This window comes from Plecotus auritus (assembly GCF_963455305.1).
Source record: "Plecotus auritus genome assembly, chromosome: 5".
In the NCBI taxonomy this organism is placed as follows: Eukaryota; Metazoa; Chordata; class Mammalia; order Chiroptera; family Vespertilionidae; genus Plecotus; species Plecotus auritus.
Window position 1 is genome coordinate 140,799,873 of NC_137776.1, and position 23,148 is coordinate 140,823,020.

Sequence of the window (23,148 nt, forward strand, 5' to 3'; positions counted from 1 at the left end):
CTTGAGTATAACTGTGTTTTATACTCCTTCCAATTCTACACTGTGAAGATGGTACCTACAGCACCTCGTAAACAGTGGGAGTTCAATAAATATTTAAGAGTAATAAAAAATAACCTGAAGATCTTTGACATGACCTAATTCCATTGTAAACAGTTGTCTTCCACTTTAGCATAGACTCTATACATTAATTTAATATCAGTCCCTGGGTCAAGCCTTCAGTTGTTTTTCCATTAGTAGTCTCTAAGAGTCAACCACAAAAACAACATTCCTATGGTATTTTTCAGTTCATGAAGTGTTTCATATTCACCATTCATATATTTTTTTAAGGAACACAGGAATTCAGGTTAAGCCTAATATTTACCCAGTGGCAACTAAGTGCCAGATATTTTGTAAGGTAATTTTCCTGTGTTCTCATCAGCCTCAGTAGATCAAGAGGAAACTGAGGCTCAAAGAAGGTAACCTATCCACACCTACCACTAACAAAATCCACTTATCAACCACTGTAGCTTTCACTGTAGCTTTGACTCCTCCTGGCTAGAGATCTCTACAAAGTCAATGGAGTTGATGTTGACTAATAAAATTGCAATCTATCTTGTGTTTGGAGAAAAAGAAAAACAAAAAGTAAAGAATGAAAACCTTTCTTTTTTAATACTGAAAACTGTAATTAGGTACTAACTTTCAAGGTAAACAATGCTCCCCCTCCCCCCTTTAACTAAAAATATAGCCTATTTGGGGGGCAGGGAGGGGCTAGATTGGGGAAGAAGTACGGACAATTTTGAAAAGTCCAAAATTATAAGACATTTTAAAGGATGTATAGTAATATCATTGAAGATATTATTATTGTAGGAAATATGTACTAAAATACAGCTGAAGACTATTATTGAACAATAAGTTAAGCTATTTAATTTTTCAGCCCTATATTATATATCATTATTTCAAATGCCCATCTTATTTCATACTTTTAAATCTTGAATGACCCAAATGCTTAAGCATAAATTATGCATTGACTGAGTACATTCATGAGATTTCACCATAAGAATATGATAAAAGATATTAAAATCCTTTATAAGTTTCAATAAATGTGATCCAGAAGAATTGGGATGTGTTCCAAACAGCACTGTGTCAACCTGCCAAGCCAATGAACACTCAATCTGTTTCTTCAAGTATAAAATATTGATGCTTTTCTAATCTACCTCAAAGGCAAGGAACTAAAATGATTACTGTACTTATTAGATTAGACTTCTTTCTAACCTCTGTTATAATTTCTTCAAGAAAAATAGCACCAATGATGAGGAAACAGGCCCTTCATTTGTCTGGCCTTTTTTTTTTTTCTTTTTTTTTTGGATGATGTCTCTCATTTGCACTAAAGCTCCATTTCTGAAAAAGGGACAGAAAGACTGATATACAAGGCATCAAAGCATTCTTTACAAGGCCCAGTACCCACTATGGTTACTGCCAAGAAATCATTCCAAACACTCATTCTGAAAGTGTCGGCAGTCACAAGGGGAAAGGAAGTGGGCATTGTCAGAGGTGGCCTGTGTGTTTTGAGGCCAGCAGTGTTTTGTTTTTAATGAGGCACAGTTGCAGGTCTCCAACAGTGTGCCACAAGAGAGCAAGACATCTGAGGGCTTCTCAATTCTTTCATAAGCATCACCTTGAAGAAAGAGAACACTTCATGTTGATGTGAGGTTTGGCACCTCTTTTAGGCAAAAAAAGCTTAAGGGCTTAGACCACTTAAAAAGAGTAACTCATGTGTTCTAGTTTAAAGAATAAAATATTAAACATAAGAGATAAAGTGAAAATAACACAAAACTGGATTCTGTGTTTCTTTTGTGGATGAGAGATGGGGAAAGAGCTCCACTCCTGCTTCTCCCTCTTTTGTAAAATGTAGCGCGCTCTCTCAACAGCTTCCTTTTCGCTTGCTCCATACAAGCAGAAGTGCCAGAAAGAATATCGTTTTTCCTGGTATCTTCCCAGAGTACTGTACTCCCAAGTAAAACGGAAAGGAAGCAGGCAAGATACAGTGTGGTGTTCTACTTAAATAGGGCGCCAGGGTCTGGATTAAAAAATAAATTGGCTCATGTGCTTGCTCCCTGTTACTATGGTTCAGCTACTGCTAAAAAGTGTCGAGGTTTCCTCTCCTTTACATTAGACTCATCCTGTGCCTACAGAAGCTAAACTCTTGAGAATGCTCTGTTCACCTTCAAAACAAAATGTTTCGTCAGAGTCCCTGCACAACCCTGGGACAAGGAAGGCGAAAGTCAAAAGCAGCCTCAAACTTCCTTTGGTTAGTAAATGGAGAGGGGTTTGGGCCCATTGAGGATCAGATGATCGTAACCCCCTCTTACCAGCGACCGGGGTGAACCTCAAAGGAGTTGTTTACACGAAGCATATAGACTCACATCGTGTGTGTGCCCGTGTACCCTTCCTAAACAGATGGAGGATGTGAACGCCCGGATGAAGTCTTTCCAGTTTCCTGAACTCCTGGGAAAGGACGGGGGGCCGGCGGGAGCAGGAGAGCGAAACAAACTCGCTCCCTTTGATCTACCGAGGTCACTTCTAGGGACTCTCCCGACAGCGGTCCCGGTGGCGGAGATCGGGCCCCGCAGCGGCCGCCAGCGATCCGGCCGCGACCTGGCTCCTTCCCCTCCACCGAGCTGCGCGCCAGGCCCCACCGCCCTCGAGCCGCCGCCCGAGGTCGGCTCCGGGCTCGGCCCCGCCCCCCTCCGTCCCCGACGACCCCCGGAGACGGCGGCCACGCCGGCGCGCGACTCACATGTGCGGGTTCCTCCGGAAGGCGTTGGTGATGTCCTTCACCACCCGCTGCACCAGCACCGCCACCTCCTCGCTCGTCTCGGCCATGTTGGCAGCCGGGCGGCTCAGGAGCGCCTCCGGGACAGGGCAGCACGACCGGCGGGGTTCCGCGGGGAGCGCGCGTGTGCGCCTGTTTGGCGGAGCTCCCGCCTCCGCCCCTGCCGCGGCCGCCGAGAACTTCCGGGTCATCCGCCGGTGGCCGGGGCGTGGCGCCCGCTAGGACTGGAGCTGCCTGGTGGGTAGGGCCCTGACTTCCTCTCGCTGTCCCGAACAGTTTGTCAGCGTCCCAGAAGATGCTGCAGATTCAATTGCAGGTCTCTGTTTTACACATTTTTAAAAAATTTCTATCCTGTCGGGGCTGAGGAGTAAGTGGTCCTCAAGTCATCCCCCATCCCCACAACTTCCATTCTTAAGGAGTTGCCAGATCCCGGGAGTCCCGGGAGGGAAGTTTCCTTGCAAGTGCAAGGCCTCTTGAGCAGTTAGTACCTTTGAGAGCATGTTTGCTTTATTTTTCCAGCTGTAGGGAGGAGGCCTTTAGAGACGCTCCTGGCAGAATGAGTCCCAATTGGACCTTGTTGGGGACTTCCTTTTCCTGCGTGCCAATTTCGGCCTCTGAGCTCTCAACCATTAATTTTTTTAAAAATTAACGAATGCATTAAAGGAAAGAATAGGAAAGAAAAGAAAAAGTTCTTTGCCACCTGTCTATAAGAAGCAGGAGTTCAGTACTGAAGTATTTTTTAGATTTTCTACGGAGTGTATGGTGGGCCCTTCCTACCTGCCACAGATTCAACCAACTTTGGGTAGAAAAGATGTGGGAAGAAAGGTTGTTGCCGAGGGTACTGTGTCATTAAGCCCAGGATGGTTGGTTCTATATTGAACATCTTGTTTTTTCTTGTCATTACTCCCTGAACAATACAGTGTAACAACCATTTATATAGCATTTACATTGTATTAGGTAATAGAAGTAACCTAGAGATGATTTAAAGTATATGGGAGATGTGCATTATATTCAAATACGACTCCACTTTTACAAGAGACTTGAGCATCTGTGGATTTTGGTATCCGTGGGGATCATGGAATCAATCTCCTGCCCATACCAAGAGACAACTGTACTTCATTTTCCGCAAGGTTTGGAGTCCTCTGAACACTGCGTTAGTTTTGGAGTGAGAAAACCAAGGCCCTGATAGAGTTTGCTTTTGTAACTATTTATCTTGCTACAAATCATTTTTGTAGGAAAAAGAATTTCTAGTTAATTTGGATTTTGAAGTGCCACAATTCAAACATTATACATTAGATTTTCCTTCATCCTTTTGTAATAGAAAAAAATCTGACTGCCTTCAGTTCAGTTATTTTTACTTAATCCTTGAAATCTGTATTTTTTAAAACTTTTTTTAAAGAAAAGCAAGCTTACTGTCTGTTTAATGTAAAGACATAGGGTTGATTGTCAAATAATAATTGAAATAGGGTTGATTATCAAAGAATAATTTTGTATGCAAAATTGTAAAGCATTGAATGAGAAATATAAATTAACTATATCCAATGGTTAACACTCCCTGTAGGTATATTTATAAAGGATAGAACTGCTGTATAGACATTGGCCTTATGTTTTTAATAGAAATGAGCTAGAAGATTCACATAATTGTAAAAAAAAGCAAGATGGGACAGGTTTTAGTTTGTAAATCAAGCAAACCTTAACCTGTTGACGCTTCTCAGAGGACGCAGTGCAGTGAGTGAATGTGTGTTTAGATTCCCAAGGCCAAGGACAACTTCAAATATCTTAGTTAGTTACTCTAAGAATACGATACCAATTCTCAAATATTTGAATTAACTGATGTTTTCTTTCTCTTCACTTAAAGCCTTGCATCTTTTCCTAAAAAAAATGAAAAAAAAATCCTGACCTCTGGGGGACAGAGCTCAAAGCAGCACACTGAGAAATACACTTTTTTTTCCAAAGACTTTATTTTTTATCTTAAAAATTGATTAATTTTGTATCTCACTCTAATATATTTGAGAGGGGAAAAACCCAAACTTTGTCCCTAAATCCTGAAGTAAAATTGATATTCCAGAAAGATAACTCTTTATGCTTCTGTGCATTCCTCCCCACAAACACATACATGAGCACACACCCTCTTTAAGCTCATTTGAAAGGCATGAATTGTGTCTCACATTTTCTTCTAAGAGTTAACAAATTGTTTTACTCACTTATTAAGGACCTACTATAATTATAACTCAAGGTTTTTAGAATTGGAGAATATTAGAACTGATCCAAACCCATACTTTTGCAGAAAAAGAAAACTGAGGTTGAAAGAAGTTAAGAATTGAAATTCATAATACTTTTAGTAATATACTAGAGGCCCGGTGCACAAAATTCGTGCACGGGGGAGGGGGGGTGTCCCTCAGCCCAGCCTGCACCCTCTCCAATCTGGGACCCCTCGAGGGATGTCCGACTGCCCGTTTAAGCCCGATCTCGGTGGGATCGGGCTTAAACGGGCAGTCGGACATCCCCCTCACAATCCAGGACTGCTGGCTCCCAACTGCTCGCCTGCCTGCCTTCCTGATTGCCCCTAACTGCTTTGGCCTGCCAGCCTGATCACCCCCTAACCACTCCCCTGCAGGCCTGGTCACCCCTAACTGCCCTCCCCTGCAGGCCTGGTCCCCCCAACTGATCTCTCCTGCTGGCCTGATCGCCCACAACTGCCCTCCCTTGCAGGCCTGGTCCCTCCCAACTGCCCTCCCCTGCTGGCCATCTTGTGGCGGCCATCTTGTGTCCACATGGGGGCAGGATCTTTGACCACATGGGGGCAGCCATCTTGTGTGTTGGAGTGATGGTCAATCTGCATATTACTCTTTTATTAGATAGGATAGAGGCCTGGTGCACGGGTGGGGTCCAGCTGGTTTGCCCTGAAGGGTGTCCCAGATCAGGGTGGGGGTTCCCTTGGGGCGTGGGGCAGCCTGGACGAGGGGCCTGTGGTGGTTTGCAGGCCAGCCACGCCCCCTGGCGACCCAAGCGGAGGCCCTGGTATCTGGGGTTTATTTATCTTCTACAATTGAAACTTTGTAGCCTGGAGCGGAGCCAAGCCTTCTGCTTGCTCTGTGGCGGCAGCCATTTTTTTGGTGAGTCATGTATCTTCTATAATTGAAACTTTGTACCCTTAAGCAGAGGCCTGGGCCGGCCAGAGTATGTGGAAAGCTTGGCTTCCTCCATCGCCAAGGGCAACCCTAGCCTCCTGCTCTTTCCAGCTCCGTGGCTGCCGCCATTTCTGTTTGGGTTTATGTATCTTCTATCATTGAAACTTTGTAGCATTGAGTGGAGGCCTAGGCAGGCAAGGGCAGGCGGAAAGCTTGGCTTCCTCCATTGCCGGGGAAACCCAAGCCTCCCTCCTGCTCTCTGTGGCGGTAGCCATCTTGGTTGGGTTTATTTGCATATTCGCTCCTGATTGGCTGGTGGGCATGGCTGGTGGGTGTAGCGGAGTGATGGTTAATTTGCATATTGCTCTTTTATTAGATAGGAGAAGAATATGATATTCGGTAAATTTAGCAAGATTTTCTCGAAGGGCTCAAACATTTATGTTCAGGAATCTGTAAAATACATTTATTGATAATAATGAAATATTGCAAATAGCTTGAATGCCCAACAGTAGAGATTGATTACATTATAATAAATCTATTTGATGAGATATTGTTTAGTTTAATCAGAAAAGCACATTGTAGCCAGAAGAATATATTACCAAACTCTTAGGGGGAGGTATATTTATAGGATAATTTTATTTTCTAAGTAATTCAAAGAACAAAATATAATTTTTGTAACTTAAGAAAAGTTTGCCGAGACCGGTTTGGCTCAGTGGATAGAGCGTCAGCCTGCGGACTGCAGGGTCCCGGGTTCGATTCCGGTCCAGGGCATGTACCTGGGTTGCGGGCACATCCCCAGTAGGGGGCGTGCAGGAGGCAGCTGATCAATGTCTCTCTCTCATCGATGTTTCTAACTTTCTATCCCTCTCTCTTCCTCTCTGTAAAAAATCAATAAAATATATTTAAAAAAAAAGAAAAGTTTAAAAAGTGTATGTTAATAAAGACATGGATATATTTATTTGTTAATTAGCCAACTGTCTATTTATTTATTTATTTATTTATATGATTTTAGAGAGAGAAAGGGGGAGAGAGAGAAACAGAGAGAAACATCAATGTGAAAAAGAAACATCGATGTGAAGAGAAATATCAATCAGTTGCTTCCCACATGTGCCCTGATTGGGGATCAAACCCACAACCTGGATATGTGCCCTGATGGGAATCGAACCCACCACCCTTTGGTGTATGGGATGATGCTCTAACCAACTGAGCCATACTGGCCAAAGCACCAACTCTCTCATACATACTAATTTTTTTAGAGATGTATTTTAAGTTGACCATGCCTCTAATTATTATTCACATGACTGTGAATGTGTTTTGGCAATCCTTCCACATGTCCCCCAAATCATGCTTTTCATATTTTAGAAGACTATTTGATGATAGGGGAAAGGTAGATATGAAATGACAAAAACAAGTACCAAAACAGCATATAAAATAACCCTGATATATACAAAATGAATTGTACATAATATAAATATAAACTAAAATGTTACAATGGCTATCTCTGTATGATGGAATTAATTGCTGGAGATAATTAAGACCTATAAATATGCATTCTTTTTTTTAAATTTAATAAATCTTTATTGTTCAGATGATTACAATTATTCCTCTTTTTTCCCCCATAGCTCCCCTCCACCCAGTTCCCACCCCACCCTCTGCCCTTACCCCACCCCCCACTGTCCTCATCCATAGGTGTACGATTTTTGTCCAGTCTCTTCCCACACCCCCCACCCCTTTCCCCCCCACGAATTGTCACTCCACTTCCTTTCTATGCCCATGATTCTATTATATTCACCAGTTTATTCTGTTCATCAGATTTTTTTATTCACTTGATTTTTAGATTCACTTGTCGATAGATACGTATTTGTTGTTCATAATTTTTATCTTTACCTTTTTCTTCTTCTCCCTCTTCTTAAAGAATACCTTTCAGCATTTCATATAATACTGGTTTGGTGGTGATGAACTCCTTTAGCTTTTTCTTATCTGTGAGGCTCTTTATCTGCCCTTCAATTCTGAATGATAGCTTTGCTGGGTTGAGTAATCTTGGTTGTAGGTTCTTGCTATTCATCACTTCGAATATTTCTTGCCACTCCCGTCTGGCCTGCATAGTTTCTGTTGAGAAATCTGCTGACAGTCGTATGGGTGCTCCCTTGTAGGTAACTAACTGTTTTTCTCTTGCTGCTTTTAATATTCTCTCTTTGTCTTTTGCTCTTGGCATTTTAATTATGATGTGTCTTGGTGTGGTCCTCTTTGGATTCCTTTTGTTTGGGGTTCTGTGCGCTTCCTGGACTTGTAAGTCTATTTCTTTCACCAGGTGGGGGAAGTTTTCTGTCATTATTTCTTCAAATAGGTTTTCAGTATCTTGCTCTCTCTCTTCTTCTGGCACCCCCATAATTTGGATGTTGGTAAGCTTGAAGTTGTCCCAGAGTCTCCTTACACTATCTTCATATTTTTGGATTCTTTTTGCTTTTTGCTTTTCCAGTTGAATGTTTTTTGCTTCTTTGTAATTCAAATCTTTGACTTGATTCTTGAGATCCTCTAGTCTGCTGTTAGATCTCTGTATAATATTTTTTATTTCAGTCAGTGTATGCTTAATTTCTAGTTGGTCCTTTTTCATATCCTCGAGGGTCTCGCTAAATTTATCAGCCTTTTCTAGAAAATTCTTGAAAAACCTTATAACCGTGGTTTTGAACTCTATATCCAGTTGTTTACTTTCCTCCATTCCTTTCATTTGTGACCTGTTTCTTTGTCTCCACATTTTGGCTGCTTCCCTGAGTTGATAGAGTGGCTTTGTGTGCTAGGTGTCCTAAAGGGCCCAGTGGGTCAGCCTCCCCAGTTACCTGAGGTGGACACTCTTGGTGCACCCCTTTGTGGGCTGTGTGCACAGTCTTGTTGTAGTTAAGCCTTGATTGTTGTTGGTATCACTGGGAGGAATTGACCTCCAGTCCATTTGGCTGTGAGGATCAGCTGTGTCTATGCTGGGAGAACTTCTGTGCTGGAGACACCCTTATGAGACAAGACTTGCAAAAGCTTCTGTGCTCAGCTTGGATGGGGCGGAGTCTCAGGGCAGAGCAGACAGCATTGGTTTCCCATCAGCCCTGCCCTAATAGGCCCCTGTGTCTCAGTGTCCCGTGGTTATCGCTGCAAGCACCTCTGAGAGAAAGCCGCCCTTGAGTTCCACCCACTGCCAGACAGTCCAGTTTCTCCCCCAATGAGTCTGGGTCCCCAGAGTTTCACTCGGAACTGGAGTTCAGTGCATTCGGGAGCTTTTGTCTCCCTCTTGCTTGGGAAAGCCAGCCGCGTACTCAGTTGCCCACCCTCTCTGTGCGTGTGCCCGCGCCTTGGTACCTCTACCTTCTGTAGCTCCTCTGAGTCTCAGTGTGCTTTTCTCTTTCCTGACCATCCAGTTTCACCCCGTATAAGTCTGTGTCCCCAGAGTCTCGCCCAGAACTGGAGTTCAGAGCAGTGGGGAGCTTTTGTCTCCCTCTCGCTTGAGAAAGCCAGCTGCGCACTCAGTTGCCAGTCCTCTCTGTGCGTGTGCGCGTCTCAGTACCTCTGCCTCCTGCAGCTCCTCTGTCAGTGTGCTTTTCTCTTTCCTTCTAGTTGTAGAATTTCCACTCAGCCAGCCTTCCTGTGGTTCTGGATGATGTCCGTTTTGTCTTTTAGTTGTAGTTTTGAAATTGTTGTGCGAGGCAGCAGTTTAGGTGTTTACCTATGCTGCCATCTTGGTTTCTCCTAAATATGCATTCTTTATATTCTTCTGGATGTTCCAGACTTTCTACAATAAAACCTAATGTATGTGTTGAGAGCCCTGGTGGGAAGGAAGACACCAAAGTGGTTTTAATGACAGGTGCTTCATCCTTTTGTGAAGAGTTGGAGATGACTTTATAATCTGTTTGCATCTTCACTCTATATTATTCTCCTTATATCACTATATTGTGTTGTTTATTTACTCCATTTATTTGAATTGAATATCATAGTAATACAGGTGGGGCAAAAGTTGGTCTACAGTTGTGAGTATGCAAAACAGTTTATTCTTATATTATTTACTAAAGGCCCGGTGCACGAGATTCATGCACTGGGGGAAGGGGGGTGTCCCTCAGCCCGGCCTGCACCCTCTCACAGTCTGGGAGACCTTGTGGGATATCCAACTGATGGCTTAGGCCTGCTTAGGTCCTTAGCACTGCTGTGGAGACGGGAGAGGCTCCCGCCACTGCCGCTGCACTCTCCAGCCATGAGCCCACCTTCTGGTTGAGTGGGGCTCCCTCTGTGGGATTGCACTGATCACCAGGGGACAGCTCCTGCATTGAGCGTCTTCCCCCTGCTGGTCAGTGTACATCATAACGACCGGTCATTCCGCCATTCAGTTGATTTATATATTACCCTTTTATGATATAGGATTAACTATTATTTTCTTTTTTAAAAAATACATTTTTATTGATTTCAGAGAGGAAGAGAGAGAGAGAGAGAGAGAGAGAAAGAGAGAGAGAGAGAGAGAGAGAGAAACATCAATGATGAGAGGATCATGGTTTGGCTGCCTCCTGCATGCCCAACTCTGGAGATTGGCCTGCAACCCGGACATGTGCCCTGACTGGGAATTGAACCATGACCTCCTGGTTCATAGGTCAAAGCTCAACCACTGAGCCATGCTAGCCGGGTTATTTTATTATTTTCATATGAACAACAGTAAACCTATGTTTGCACCCTGTATTATGTAAGAGAGACTTTAAGTAATACTAAACATGTGCTTACTGTATACTGACTATTATTGCAAAAACACCAAGCTTATTTTCCCATTAAAAAAATTAAGTGCTCAATTTTCAGTGCTTCATTATTATATTGATGTTGTGATTAGCTATATACTTATAGTATGCCAAGCCTCAAAATGATAACTTTCCTAAAATTTAAAATCAAAGAACTTACTAACAAGGAAATAGGAGAAGGGAAATATAATACTAGTCAAGAAGCCACAATATCAATGTTTTTAAAAATGAAATATTAAGAAAAGTCAACAGAAGCAATGTCACATTTAAAGTTTTTATTAAAGACCATCTCAGGAAAAGGAAGAGAAATTAATATATGATTTTCAAATGATGACATTAAATTCATGAGAGTTTCTGTGTGTGTTTATTTTTCCAAATACAAAACTTCCTATATAATCAAGAACTAATTTTTAAAAAGTCACAAAATCACCCTGAATGCAAATGTTATCTTTATTATTATACTTAGTTGATGTCTCTAGCACTTTATTATTCTAAATGTTGAGATAAAAATAGGAAAATGCATGTGAAGGCATGTTTAAACTATGAAGCACTATTCAATTATTACTGATTTCTGTGAATAAAGAAAGCATGATGAGTACAATATTAAAAGAATAGTAACTAAGACTAAACTAAATACTAATTTTCAATATGAAACTCTTTTCTAGTATTTCTAAAGAAAATTATTATACTGCAATTATAATTAATCTCCTAGTTAAAACCAACTTTTTTTTAACCCAACAAAGTTGGTAAATGTTACCAAGATGCTGATCATGAAGATGACATTAAATGACCACTTAATGGTGATATTAGAATCCATGGGGATACTGTAGTGAAAATACTAGGTTTTTTGGTACATAATAGGTATTTTATATTGCTGAATAAATTATTTTTCTTAACAGTTATTAGTTCCAAAATGTCATTCTTTTCCTTTGTCCTCTTCTTCCTTCCTACTGCAGAGGCCCAGGAGACCCATGATGTAATCTTCAGAGAATAGGAGAAAATGTCTGGAAAAACAAAGTGCCAATCCAGCACCTGCATATGGAAACAGCTAGGGAGATGGGTATGTCTCTGTGATGCAATGTATGTTCCTCATATACTGAAGATGTCAAATTGTTGCAGGGATTTTCTTAGTAATATGGCTTTTAATGGATGACTAAATGAAAGAAGTATCCAAGTAGTAGTACATTCTTAAGAGTTTTGTTATTCTATGATTTGCATATTCTTCAGTATAAATATGACAATAATGAAAACCATACACTTTTTAAAATTATATAGGTTTCAAGTGTACAATTCTCTAATACATATTCTGTAAATTGCATTGTGTACCACCACCCAAAGTCAAATCATCTTCTATTACCATATATTTGGCCCCCTTTACCCTTTACCATAGACTTAGGTTAAAAAATCATAACTGAAAAAATTTGAAAGGTATTTAAAGCTTAATTTGACATCTTCAGTATCTTCCTAAGAGTAAGGCAGGGCTACATTTCCCCTTCTTCCATCTCACTTCTTAACTTAATTTTTCAACTCAAAAATTTTATAATAAAAATATACCTTATTTCTCCATTTTTTCCTGTTTCCATGTTTTAAGCCACTTCTGCCACTCATCAAAATTAACAACAGGCCAAAATCACCCATAGGAAATGATTAATTTTCTTTGTTAATTGTTAAATTATGCTCAAACCTGCATTACAGTATTTATAGAGACCGATAGTTTGAATTGTAGGAAGGAATACCAAAGAGTAACTCCCCAAGCAGTGTCTTTCTACTGTAGACACTTTAATTTCTATGGTAAGTCTTTCACATCACCATCAGTGTACAAAAACAAACAAAAAAACAGTGTAAAAGATGGTGTATTTAGTTTATAGGAGGAGAAGGCTAAATACCACCTCTGAGTGGGTGAGAGTCCAAGTAATTGTACTTATTTTTTTAAAATATATTTTATTGGTATTTTACAGAGAGGAAGGGAGAGGGACAGAGAGCTAGAAACATCAATCAGTTGCCTCCTGCACACCTCCCACTGGGGATGTGCCCGCAACCAAGGTACGTGCCCTTGGCCGGAATCGAACCCGGGACCCTTCAGTCCGCAGGCTGACGCTCTATCCACTGAGCCAAACCGGCTTCGGCTAATTGTACTTATTTATTCCACGTATTTTAAAAAGTGTTATTATATATAAGACATGTGTTAACTGCTGAGTATACAACTGAGAGAAAACAGATACTATTCTTGCCTTCTTATGGGACCTACAGGCTGATGGAAGAAATATTCAAATGAACATATTAATATACTAAAAAAAAATTGTAATTCCTGACACAAAAGGAAAAAGCAAGATATCAGGACAGATAATAACAGTGTGGGGTAAGGGTATATCTTCAGACAGTGTGCTCAGGGAAGCCTGTTCCTGGTGGTGATATTTAAGCTGAGACCTGAAAGGTTAGGAGGAACCACCCCTGTGAAAAGCAGGGAAAAGCCTTGCCAGTAATGGAAACAGCATATGTGAAGGCCTCAAGGAGAATAGAGCTTGCATGGCATGTTTTAGGAATTGAAAGAAGGCCAAACTAATAATTATTTTATACTTTGTAGATGTGTACATAAATGAGTACACACATTGAATTTTGGAATATTTTCATTACCCCTACTGAATCTGGTTCTGATGCTAAATTTGTCACCTCAGATCCTGTTTCTCTTTTTCTTTCCTTTTAGCATATTGCAAATTGCTGAAAATTGGACATGATATATGGGATAATAGAAACTGAGGTTAACTAGGCCTTTAGTGAAAGGTTTTATGTCAATCTGGTTAGGATTATGTTTGCTATAGCTGAAGGTGTCACAGGATTCAGTTTCCTCAGGTGTATTTTTTCTCTCCTGTTTTCATAAATTGTCCTAAGAATTCCTTCTCAAATAGAACTATATCTTGTTACTTTCTTAGTTGTAATTCTCTGTTATTATAAAACTAGAGCCCTGTTGATGTAATAGTAAGGTGCTGTTCGAGAGGAATTGTTTTATAATTTTACTAGAGGCTCAGTGCACAAATTCGTGCAAGGGTGGGGTCCATCCGACAGCCCCGCCACCTGGTCGAACTCCTGGTCAAATTCCAGTCGAGGGGACAATTTGCATATTAGCCTTTTATTATATAGGATAATGAACTCTGAGTCTTTTATGGGCATGAGTGTTTGGGATGTGACCTTCAGAAATGCTTTTTGACTCTTCTTCTCCTCTTACGTGAGATAAGGAGGATAAGGTAGCTGGAGTTGTCTTATTGCCCTTCCCTTTGTCATGGAAGATTCTGGTAACATCATTTCATCTGGAACATTGGCCCTTATTACAAAAAATGGATTTGGAATATATCAAAATGGTTACTTAACCCACCCTATGACTAAAGTGGGAGGGTGTATTTTTGGGGTCATCACTGTGAGAACCTGATGGGGTTCCTTGAGGTAAATTCCATAAAAAAGTGTTTGGGTTTCCCTAAAATTGGGCCACAAGGACTTTCTCAATCATAAGCTAGTCCACACTCAGCCTTGAAGAATTTGTCAAGATGATCACTTCAGTGTTCAAAGCAGTTGAAGGCTCCAGCATTTTTTGCTCCAGATAAGCTGATCTTAGCTGTGATTCTCTGTATTTGCCCGTTTCTCAGATTTCTGGGTTAGAGGTTGCTCTGCGATCTTCATTCTCGGATGAGCCTAAGAAAAGTGTTTTGTTTTAGTTTATCTTTTGTCTTGTAACGATGGGACTGAAGACTTTCAAGCTCTTTCCATGTTGTCACTAAAACACACAAGCAGATGATAGCAATGGCGGTAATATTGGAGCAATAGCTATATGCTATGCTTTGTACAGCACTGAGCTTAACACAGATCTTATTTACCATTTTAAAATTAACTTCTATTTTCCTCCCATTACTTCAAGAAGAACTCAAATAGTGGTCAGTAATCTCTAGCACTTAGCTGGATTGGTTTCAAATAACATGGCTTACCTGTGGCTGTCTGTAAAATAGGGTCGTAGGTACCACAGGTGTCCACACTGAGCAACTGCAGGCCACAGAAAAGTCCTTAATAGTTGTGTGTAATCAAATATATGAAAACTCACCCAGAAAAGCACCTCACTATTTACAAACTAGAGAATCTATTGTAATGTGAAATCTCTTAATTTGTCTACTTTTAAATTTGAATTTTTGTGTATATGTGGTCTTCATAAAGTAAGACACTTATGAAATTTCTGAAAGCCCAGGTAGGTCTAAAATAATCCAACATAATATTCATTCACTCATTCAACACTGTGAAATGATGCCATGTACTGAAAGCACTGTGCCAGGTAAGAGGGATGGCCCTGATTTAGTCCATTAATGCCCTTAAAGTGTTCAACTGAGGTTGGGGAGGAGAATTCTGATGTGTTAAATATTTTTTACTTGAAAAGTGAAAAAATGGAATAAGCACTTCCCTTCTATAATACAGCTATTCATTGATTTCTTGAAGGCAATGCCATAGATAATTATTTTGAAATCTCCTTGCATATAACTCACAATACAATAATGTGATGAATTTGTATTGTCACAAAATATCATGTGTTTAAATGATAAGAACTTGGTAAGTCTTAGGAAGCTGAATGTACCGGAGCCCTAAACTGTACTTAAGAATCTGAAGAGACCTCAGATTCGTGTTCATGCCGTCCCTTCTTCAGACCCAACCCTTCCTTCGTGTTTTTTTTTTTGTTTGTTTTTTTTCCCCCCAGAGGAAGAAACTCATGTTCAGAAAGTATTGAAAGCAGCTGAAATTGGAACCAGCTAGGCCATTTCATCTCAGACTTTTTAGCTGAATGATTCCATTCCTCTTATTTCTCAGAAAATCTATATAGAAATGACATATTTTAGGGTTTGAGTGGTGTTCTCTTGCTCCCTTTTAGTCAAACTTGTAAGCAGAAAGTATGGTGGCAACAGATGATGGATGGTAAAAAGAATTTATGCAAGGATAGCGGGAACAGACCCCTCTCCGGAGTCAGGTCCCATCATCCCTTGACTGACCCTAGGGTCCCGCTTAAACTCCGCCCAGCCACTCGGAGATTAGGCTGCTGGGCGTGCGAAAATACAAGTCCCAAGATGCAGAGCCTTCTTCTATGAAGCCCGGACACCCCCTCGTTCCATTCTGGGAAATGTAGTTTCCTTTAACTCAGCAGCGACACTGTCTAGGAAACCTGCGCTATTACGTTTGAGAGTGCCCTCCCTCCATTGACCCCGCCCCAGGTTGCTTAGGAGTTGATAGATGCCGAATCTTGGTTGTCGTCGGCTTGGGGCCCGGGCCAAACCAGCGCAGAGGGAAATCTTACGAGATCTGCACTGCGAAGGCGGTCATGGAGAACTTTGGCAGCTCCCGCCAGGACTTGTGCAGCACTAGGGGATACCAGTTTGAGATCGGCCCCACCGACGTGCTAGAGCGCAAGGGCTCCCTGACCCTCCGCTCCCATCACAAAAAATACTCGAATCCGGTGTTGGTGTATTCCTGGTGAGCGAGCTCTCCGAAGTTCCCCTTTCTCTGGTTCTGGGAGAGCGAGAGGAGCGGAAGAGATGGGGAGGAAAGGAAGGAGAGTAATAGAGCGAGGACAGGGGTGGAGAGGATAGAATAAACAGAAGAGAATGAGAACAGAGGAAGGGAACAACAGAGAAAGAAGGGAAAAGAATGAAGAGGTAAGAAAGAAAAGGATGAGACAGAGAGAACTGGGAGAGAAGAGAAGAGAAAAGAAAGGAAAACATCTTCAAAGGAGAAATGGAGAGCGTAGGAATGCAAATTGGGAACCGTGGAGAAGATAGGAGAGGAGCGTTCTGGAAGAGTAGCTCCCCAGCACACACCAAGACCTGCTGCAGGCGTGCCCTGCCACCAGAGGTCATAGATCACCCAGGTGCAGGATGGACCGGAGGGTGTTTGCAGAGGCGTGGAACTCTGGTCTCTGAGTCAAGTACTTGCTCACAAAGGCAGGGCCCATTAGGAGGAGGCCAGGGGACAGGACAGAGATGTTTGTCAGAACATGGCTTCCAGGACTGTCATTTGGGGGCTAATAAGGCACAGTGAATGACTTGAAAGACATCCCTAAATATCACCTAGGTTCCTAGGATTCTTCAGACCAGAGACTGCAAACTGGTATTTCCCACTAAAGGCCAACAGTTTGTTTGGCATGCCCTGTGTTTTCATTTTTAAATAATTGTCCACATTTAAAACCAGGAGGTTACACATAAAAATGCAGGTTTATGTCTTTTCTTGAAAAGTTGAAAGGATTTTATTCTTCCTGGCAACTATGAAGGTACGGGCTACCGAAGATGAGAGTTCTCTTTGTTAATTGCACTCATAGAAGTTCTTGCCTGGTCCCAAAAGGCATTTGCTTTACTTCCTTTACCTTAGCCCTTGGGCTTTGAATTCACTTAGAGATTATCTTGTTTTATTAACTATTGCAGTAACCAGTAGCAAAACCATAACATATAACTGGGAGAAAAATGGGTACTTTTAGGGCAATTAGGATTCTGTCCATTGGGTCAATTTTACTGTCTATCCTGCTGACAATAATTACTTTTAGTATTTGGAATTCTCTGGGGAGAGCAGAAAGAGAGAATTGAAGTCTCAAAGCTTATCTTCTTTATACTTTTGCCATTTAAAGATGAATGGTTTTGACTTAGCCCTAAAGCTAAGCCTTCCTTGATCCCATTCATTCATGCAATGTATGTGAGCCCTGCAGCTTCTGTCTTGCAAATTTTTCACAGCCTATTCCTTACTTTTCCAAAGCCTTATTTTTTTCTTCTCATCTCCAAAATCTGCCTGTTTTGAATTCAGTGTGAAAGTTTATATAGATTTGAAATCCAAAGCTACATTGGGAAACCAAAAATCCTCTTTTAGCCTCATACAGGGCTTACCTCATGGCCCTCAAGAAAAAACACTTAGCTCTTCCATGATTCTGTTATTCCATAAGGATTTAAGTTATGATATAAATCACTACTAGAAATGATTGTTACAGAGAAAGATCTTTTCAAGTGGATAGTGCTTTGCACTTTTCTCCATTGCTCTGAGGAGTTGCCTTGTGAGCATCGTAGACATCAATAGCAAAACTACAGAACAGAAATGAGAAGGAGGCGAGGAACTTGGTGTGGAGAAGGGTGGCATTAACCTGAAAGTCATTCTGGCCACTTCTGGAAATGTAGAGAGATTTCTCATGCTGTTGATTTTAGACAGAAGGTTTGGGAACAGGAAGAAATAAATTCAGTCTAATTAAACAGCTACTTATTGGAGATACAGAGATGAATAAGGAGATTCAATGAGATAATTTTTTTAAAATTTATGCTAGTCTTTTCTTTCAACAATTTTGTTTTTTTTATTCATTTCTTTATTGATTAAATTATCACATATTTGTCCTCATCCCCCCATTCCCATCCCAAACCCCTCCCCACGAATTCCCCCACCCCCCTGTTGTCTGTGACCACTGGTTAGGCTTATATGCATGCACACAAGTCCTTTGGTTGATCTCTCCCCCTTACCCCCACCCTCCCCTACCTTCCCTCTGAGGTTTGACAGTCTAATCGATGCTTCCCTGTCTCTGGGTCTGTTTTTGTTCATCCGTTTATGTTGCTCATTATTTCCCCTAGATGAGTGAGATCATGTGATACTAGAAATACACTTACAAGAACCAAAAATGAGACAAGCAATAATGGTTATGCTGAGAGGCAAATGAATCAGTCTGTAGTGAGTTTATTTCTGGGCCAACAGTTCTTTTGAGTCCCAATTTCAATGTCAAACAGTTCCTTATGTGTACATGTCAACAATGATATTTCAGTTCTGGATGGTGGACAAATGGTGGTAATGCAGGTCCAGCCCTCTCTGGTTTAGTCTTGGGCAACCTGCCACGATGCACAACTGCTGACTGCTAGTATGGCAAGGCGTCGTCAGCGTCTTCCATCTCTGGACTGTTTCTCTTCTGTCTTCATGGCTGGAGCAGTCCTGTCAATTCCTCTCTGTTGCAGGAATCCACATGGTCTTGGAGGTGTTTTCTGAAAATATACAAACATATTCTCAACCAAAAGTTAATAAAGGAATCTTTTCTATAAATTTGACTTGGGATCCTTTTTCATTTTTTGCCCAAATGATTTTCCTTTGGCTTGTTTTGACACCATGTGTGTTTTTCATGGGTGTCTTGCTGTTAGCATTACAAATGAAAGTTAATTTTCTAAAGTAAAAATTTTCTAGATGTAATTTACTTACAGGATATTTTTCCTTACATGATATTCTTCTACTATCCCCCCCCCTTTATGATTTAAATATTAGGAGGCTTTTGGAAATTTTATAATGTAGTCTTGATAGCTTTTAAATTTTAATTTTTTGCACTAAAATATGACTGCTTTAGGTTCATTACATGTTACGCAATTTTACCATGAGATGAACTACCAATAAAAATTTTAGTTAACACTTTAGGAACAGCTTTTTGTCCAGTACCATTAATTTTTCTAGAATATTCGCTTATTTCACCTAACCAATTTAAATTAGTCTGAGAACTTGACTACTATTTTACTTTTAAATTTAATACTCTAACAACAATCTTATTTTACCCTGTAAATATTAGTGGAAAGGATTATTTGCTTTCTTGTGTAGGCCCTGAGCATTCCTGGTGCTAGGTTGGATTTAGATATCAAAAACCCACTTCCCCATACCATGGATACAAGACAACTCAAACAAATCTTGTTGCAGTGAGAGGGCAGCTGCTGTTGGCCAAGTCTCTGTCTGTTACCTGGGTCCTGATTTGAGCTGGGCATGGGAAGCAAAGCAGCCATGGGGGCAGGAGACCTCCCTCAGAAGGGGTGAGGGTTCAGGCCCCTGCAAAGTTGGGGGGGTGAGGGTCTGTGCCCCACCTCTGTTGATCCGCAGGTTCTCTCCTGATGGCCCCTCTGCGACTGTGCCTGTCTTAGGTTGTTCCTTCCCTGAGGAATCTTACCCATCTCTGGCTAACCAGCCATCCTCTGGGGCCAAGCAGGGTGATGTGAGGTTCAGTTCTGTCTCCTTGGTAGCCTATGCCCCTGTGGCCTCCACGCCCAGTACCTGCCTTGGGATCCCCTCGCCTGCTGGCAGGGCCCCGGCACTAATCACATATCTTGGGGAACCCAGGTTTCTTCTCCAGGGACGGCGCAGCTCACCCCACTGGGCGAGAGACAGATCCATGGTATGAGCCACCACAAGGCCTCAACCTCAGCATGAACAGAAAGCTCAGGCAACAGCTGTGGGCAATTGGATTGTGAGAAGAGGGTCCCTCTTGGCCAAAAGGGCAAGAGGGGCCAATATAGAATGCTCAGGTGCCTTCCCAGGGGGCCCTCTACACAGTGGAAGGGATTAAAACATTTCATGTCCTTTTTAAATTGCTGCCAGTCATTCAAAGAATTAGTTTGTAAGTTTGTTTGGGATAATTGTACATTACGCTGTTGTAATTCTAAAATATCAAGATATGTGTTACCTTTGTCTCCAAGCACCAAAAAGATGATTTTTTATTGATTCCCAAGGGTGCGAGGTACTATTATAGGTAATGGGGTAGTATAAATCTGGGAAAAATTATAATGACATTGTAGAATAATATCATGTAAGGATATTCTTTGCTCTAGGCCATGGCAATTCCATTTCAAAACTGGTTGTCAATTTCTTTTTGTATAGACAAGGTCTTAGTTACATTTTCTGCACCTCTCCCAGGAACAAGTAGTGATAGTCCCTTCCTTTGGTGTCCACGCAAGCCAGAAACCTCTCTTTAATTTTACACACAAAGGAGCAGTGGTTTGATTTTGTGTCATACAAAAGGGAAGCTGGGTGGTAACCCTTGTGTAATTATACTTCCTTGCCCCACCCATGGTCCTCCTGGATGACCAAGGTGTTTGGAATTATTGGTGACTACATTAGGCGGGGGATCAGCCCACGTAAGGGCTCTTACCCATGAAGGGTCAGGAACATAAGTCCAAAATACTTCCCAATTTTCCCCAGGTAATATTACCAATAGCTGATGACTGCTAGCATGGCAAGAAAGACGTTCTCACCCTAACTGGTTTGGCTCAGTGGACAGAGCGTTGGCCTGCGGACTGAAGGGTCCCAGGTTCGATTACGGTCAAGGGCATGTACCTTGGTTGCGGGCACATCCCCAGTAGGAGGTGTGCAGTAGGCAGCTGATCAATGTTTCTAACTCTCTATCCCTCTCCATTCCTCTCTGTAAAAAATCAATAAAATATATTAAAAAAGAAAGACGTTCTCAGGCGTTCTTGGGGTTCTGGTTACCTCACATTTTCTTTTCTATTTTTATTATTTTTATTATTATTTTTACATATGTGTCCTTATTCCCCCATTAACCCCCAACCTCCATTCATGCCCCACCCCCCTGTTGTCTGCATCCATTGATTAGGCTCATATGCATGCACACAAGTCCCTTGGTTGATCTCTCCCCCTACTCCCACCGACCCCCTCCTTCCTTGAGGTTTGAGGTTCTGATCAACGTTTCTCAGTCTCTGGATCTGTTCTTGTTCATCAGTCTATGCCGTTCATTATATTCCACAAATGAGTGAGATCATGTGATATTTATCTTTCTCTGCCTGTCTTATTTCACTCAGCATAATGCTCTCCATCTCCATCCATGTTGTTGCAAATGGTAGGAACTCCTTCTTTTTTACCGCAGCGTAGTATTCCATTGTGTAGATGTACCACAGTTTTTTAATCCACTCGTCTGCTGATGGGCATTTAGGCTGTTTCCAAATCTTAACTATGGTGAATTGTGCTGCTATGAACATAGGGGAGCATATATCCTTTCTGATTTGTGTTTCTAGTTTCTTGGGATATATTCCTAGAAGTGGGATCACTGGGTCAAAGAGGAGTTCCATTTTTAGTTTTTTGAGGAAACTCCATACTGTTCTCCACAGTGGCTGCACCAGTCTGCATTCCCACCAGCAGTGCACGAGGGTTCCTTTTTCTCCGCATCCTCACCAACACTTGTGTTTGTTGATTTGTTGATGATACCCATTCTGACAGGTGTAAGATGGTACCGCATTGTTGTTTTGATTTGCATCTCTCTGATGATTAGTGACTTTGAGCATGTTTTCATATGTCTCTTGGCCTTCCTTCTGTCTTCTTTCTTAAAGTGTCTATTTAGATCAGTTGCCAATTTTTTGATTGGGTTATTTACCTTCTTTTTGTTAAGATGTATAAGTTCTCTGTAAATGTTGGAGATTAAACCCTTATCGTTGATATCATTGGCAAATATGTTCTCCCATGCAGTGGGCTTTCTTGTTTTATTGATGGTTTCCTTTGCTGTGCAAAAGATTTTTATTTTGATGTAGTCCCATTTGTTTATTTTCTCTTTAGTTTCCATTGCCGTAGGAGCAGTATCAGTGAAGAAGTTCCTTCGGCATATGTCTGAGATTTTTCTGCCTGTGGATTCCTCTAGTATTTTTATGGTTTCCCGTCTTATGTTTAAGTCCTTTATCCATTTTGAGTTTATTTTTGTGTATGGTGAAAGTTGGTGATCTAGTTTCATTTTTTTGCATGTATCGGTCCAATTTTCCCAACACCATTTGTTGAAGAGACTGTGTTGACTCCATTGTATGTTCATGCCTCCTTTGTCAAATATTAATTGGGCGTAGTGGTTTGGGTAGATTTCTGGGTTTTCTATTCTATTCCATTGATCTATTGTCTGTTCTTGTGCCAGTACCAGGCTGTTTTAAGAACAGTGGCTTTGTAATACAGCTTGATATCTGGTATTGAGATCCCCCCTACTTTGTTCTTCTTTCTCAGGATTGCTGCAGCTATTCGGGGTCTTTTTTTTTTTCCAGATGAATTTTTTTAAGGTTTGTTCTAGGTCTGTGAAATATGCTGTTGGTATTTTAATGGGAAGTGCATTGAATTTATAGATTGCTTTGGGTAGTGTAGACATTTTGATGATGTTGATTCTACCATTCCATGAACATGGTATGTTCTTCCATATGTTTACATCTTCCTCTATCTCTTTTTTCAGTGTCATGTAGTTTTCCATGTATAGGTCTTTTACCTCCTTAGTTAAGTTTATTGCTAGGTACCTTAATTTTTTTGGTGCAATGGTAAATGGGATTGCTTTTTTAGTCTCGCTTTCTGTAAGTTCATTATTGGTGTATAGAAATGCCATAGATTTGTTGGCATTAATTTTGTATCCTGCTACATTGCCGAATTCATTTATTAAGTCTAATAATTTTTTGATGGAGTCTTTAGGGTTTTCTATGTACAGTATCATGTCATCTGCGAATAAGGACAGTTTTACTTCTTTTCCAATTTGGATGCCTTTTATTTCTTCTTCTTGTCTGATTGCAATGGCTAGTATTTCTAGCACTATTTTGAACAGGAGTGGTCAGAGTGGGCATCCCTGTCTTGTTCCTGTTCTTAGGGGAAATGGTTTTAGTTTTTGCCCATTGAGTATGATGTTGGC

At 41.2% G+C, this 23,148-nt stretch overlaps 2 protein-coding genes across 3 annotated transcripts in view; one reads left to right on the plus strand and one right to left on the minus strand.

Annotated features, from left to right (window-relative positions):
• PTAR1 (protein prenyltransferase alpha subunit repeat containing 1) overlaps positions 1–2,968 on the minus strand; it is a 47,733-nt gene extending 44,765 nt beyond the window's left edge. The window contains exon 1 of the mRNA XM_080670901.1: positions 2,777–2,968. Coding sequence (XP_080527027.1) covers positions 2,777–2,862 — 86 coding nt within the window. The 5' untranslated portion in view covers positions 2,863–2,968. The remainder of the gene's footprint in view (positions 1–2,776) is intronic.
• Positions 2,969–2,996: 28 nt separating this feature from the next.
• The window catches only part of CFAP95 (cilia and flagella associated protein 95), a 129,476-nt gene continuing 109,324 nt past the window's right edge, over positions 2,997–23,148 (plus strand). The window contains exons 1-2 of one of the 2 annotated variants that reach the window (XM_080670903.1): positions 2,997–3,128; positions 11,660–11,763. Coding sequence is in view for 1 of the 2 variants with exons in the window: in XM_080670902.1 (XP_080527028.1) it covers positions 11,704–11,763 (60 nt within the window). In the remaining variant the exon portion in view is untranslated. The remainder of the gene's footprint in view (positions 3,129–11,659; positions 11,764–23,148) is intronic. The other variant, XM_080670902.1, reaches the window with a different exon arrangement.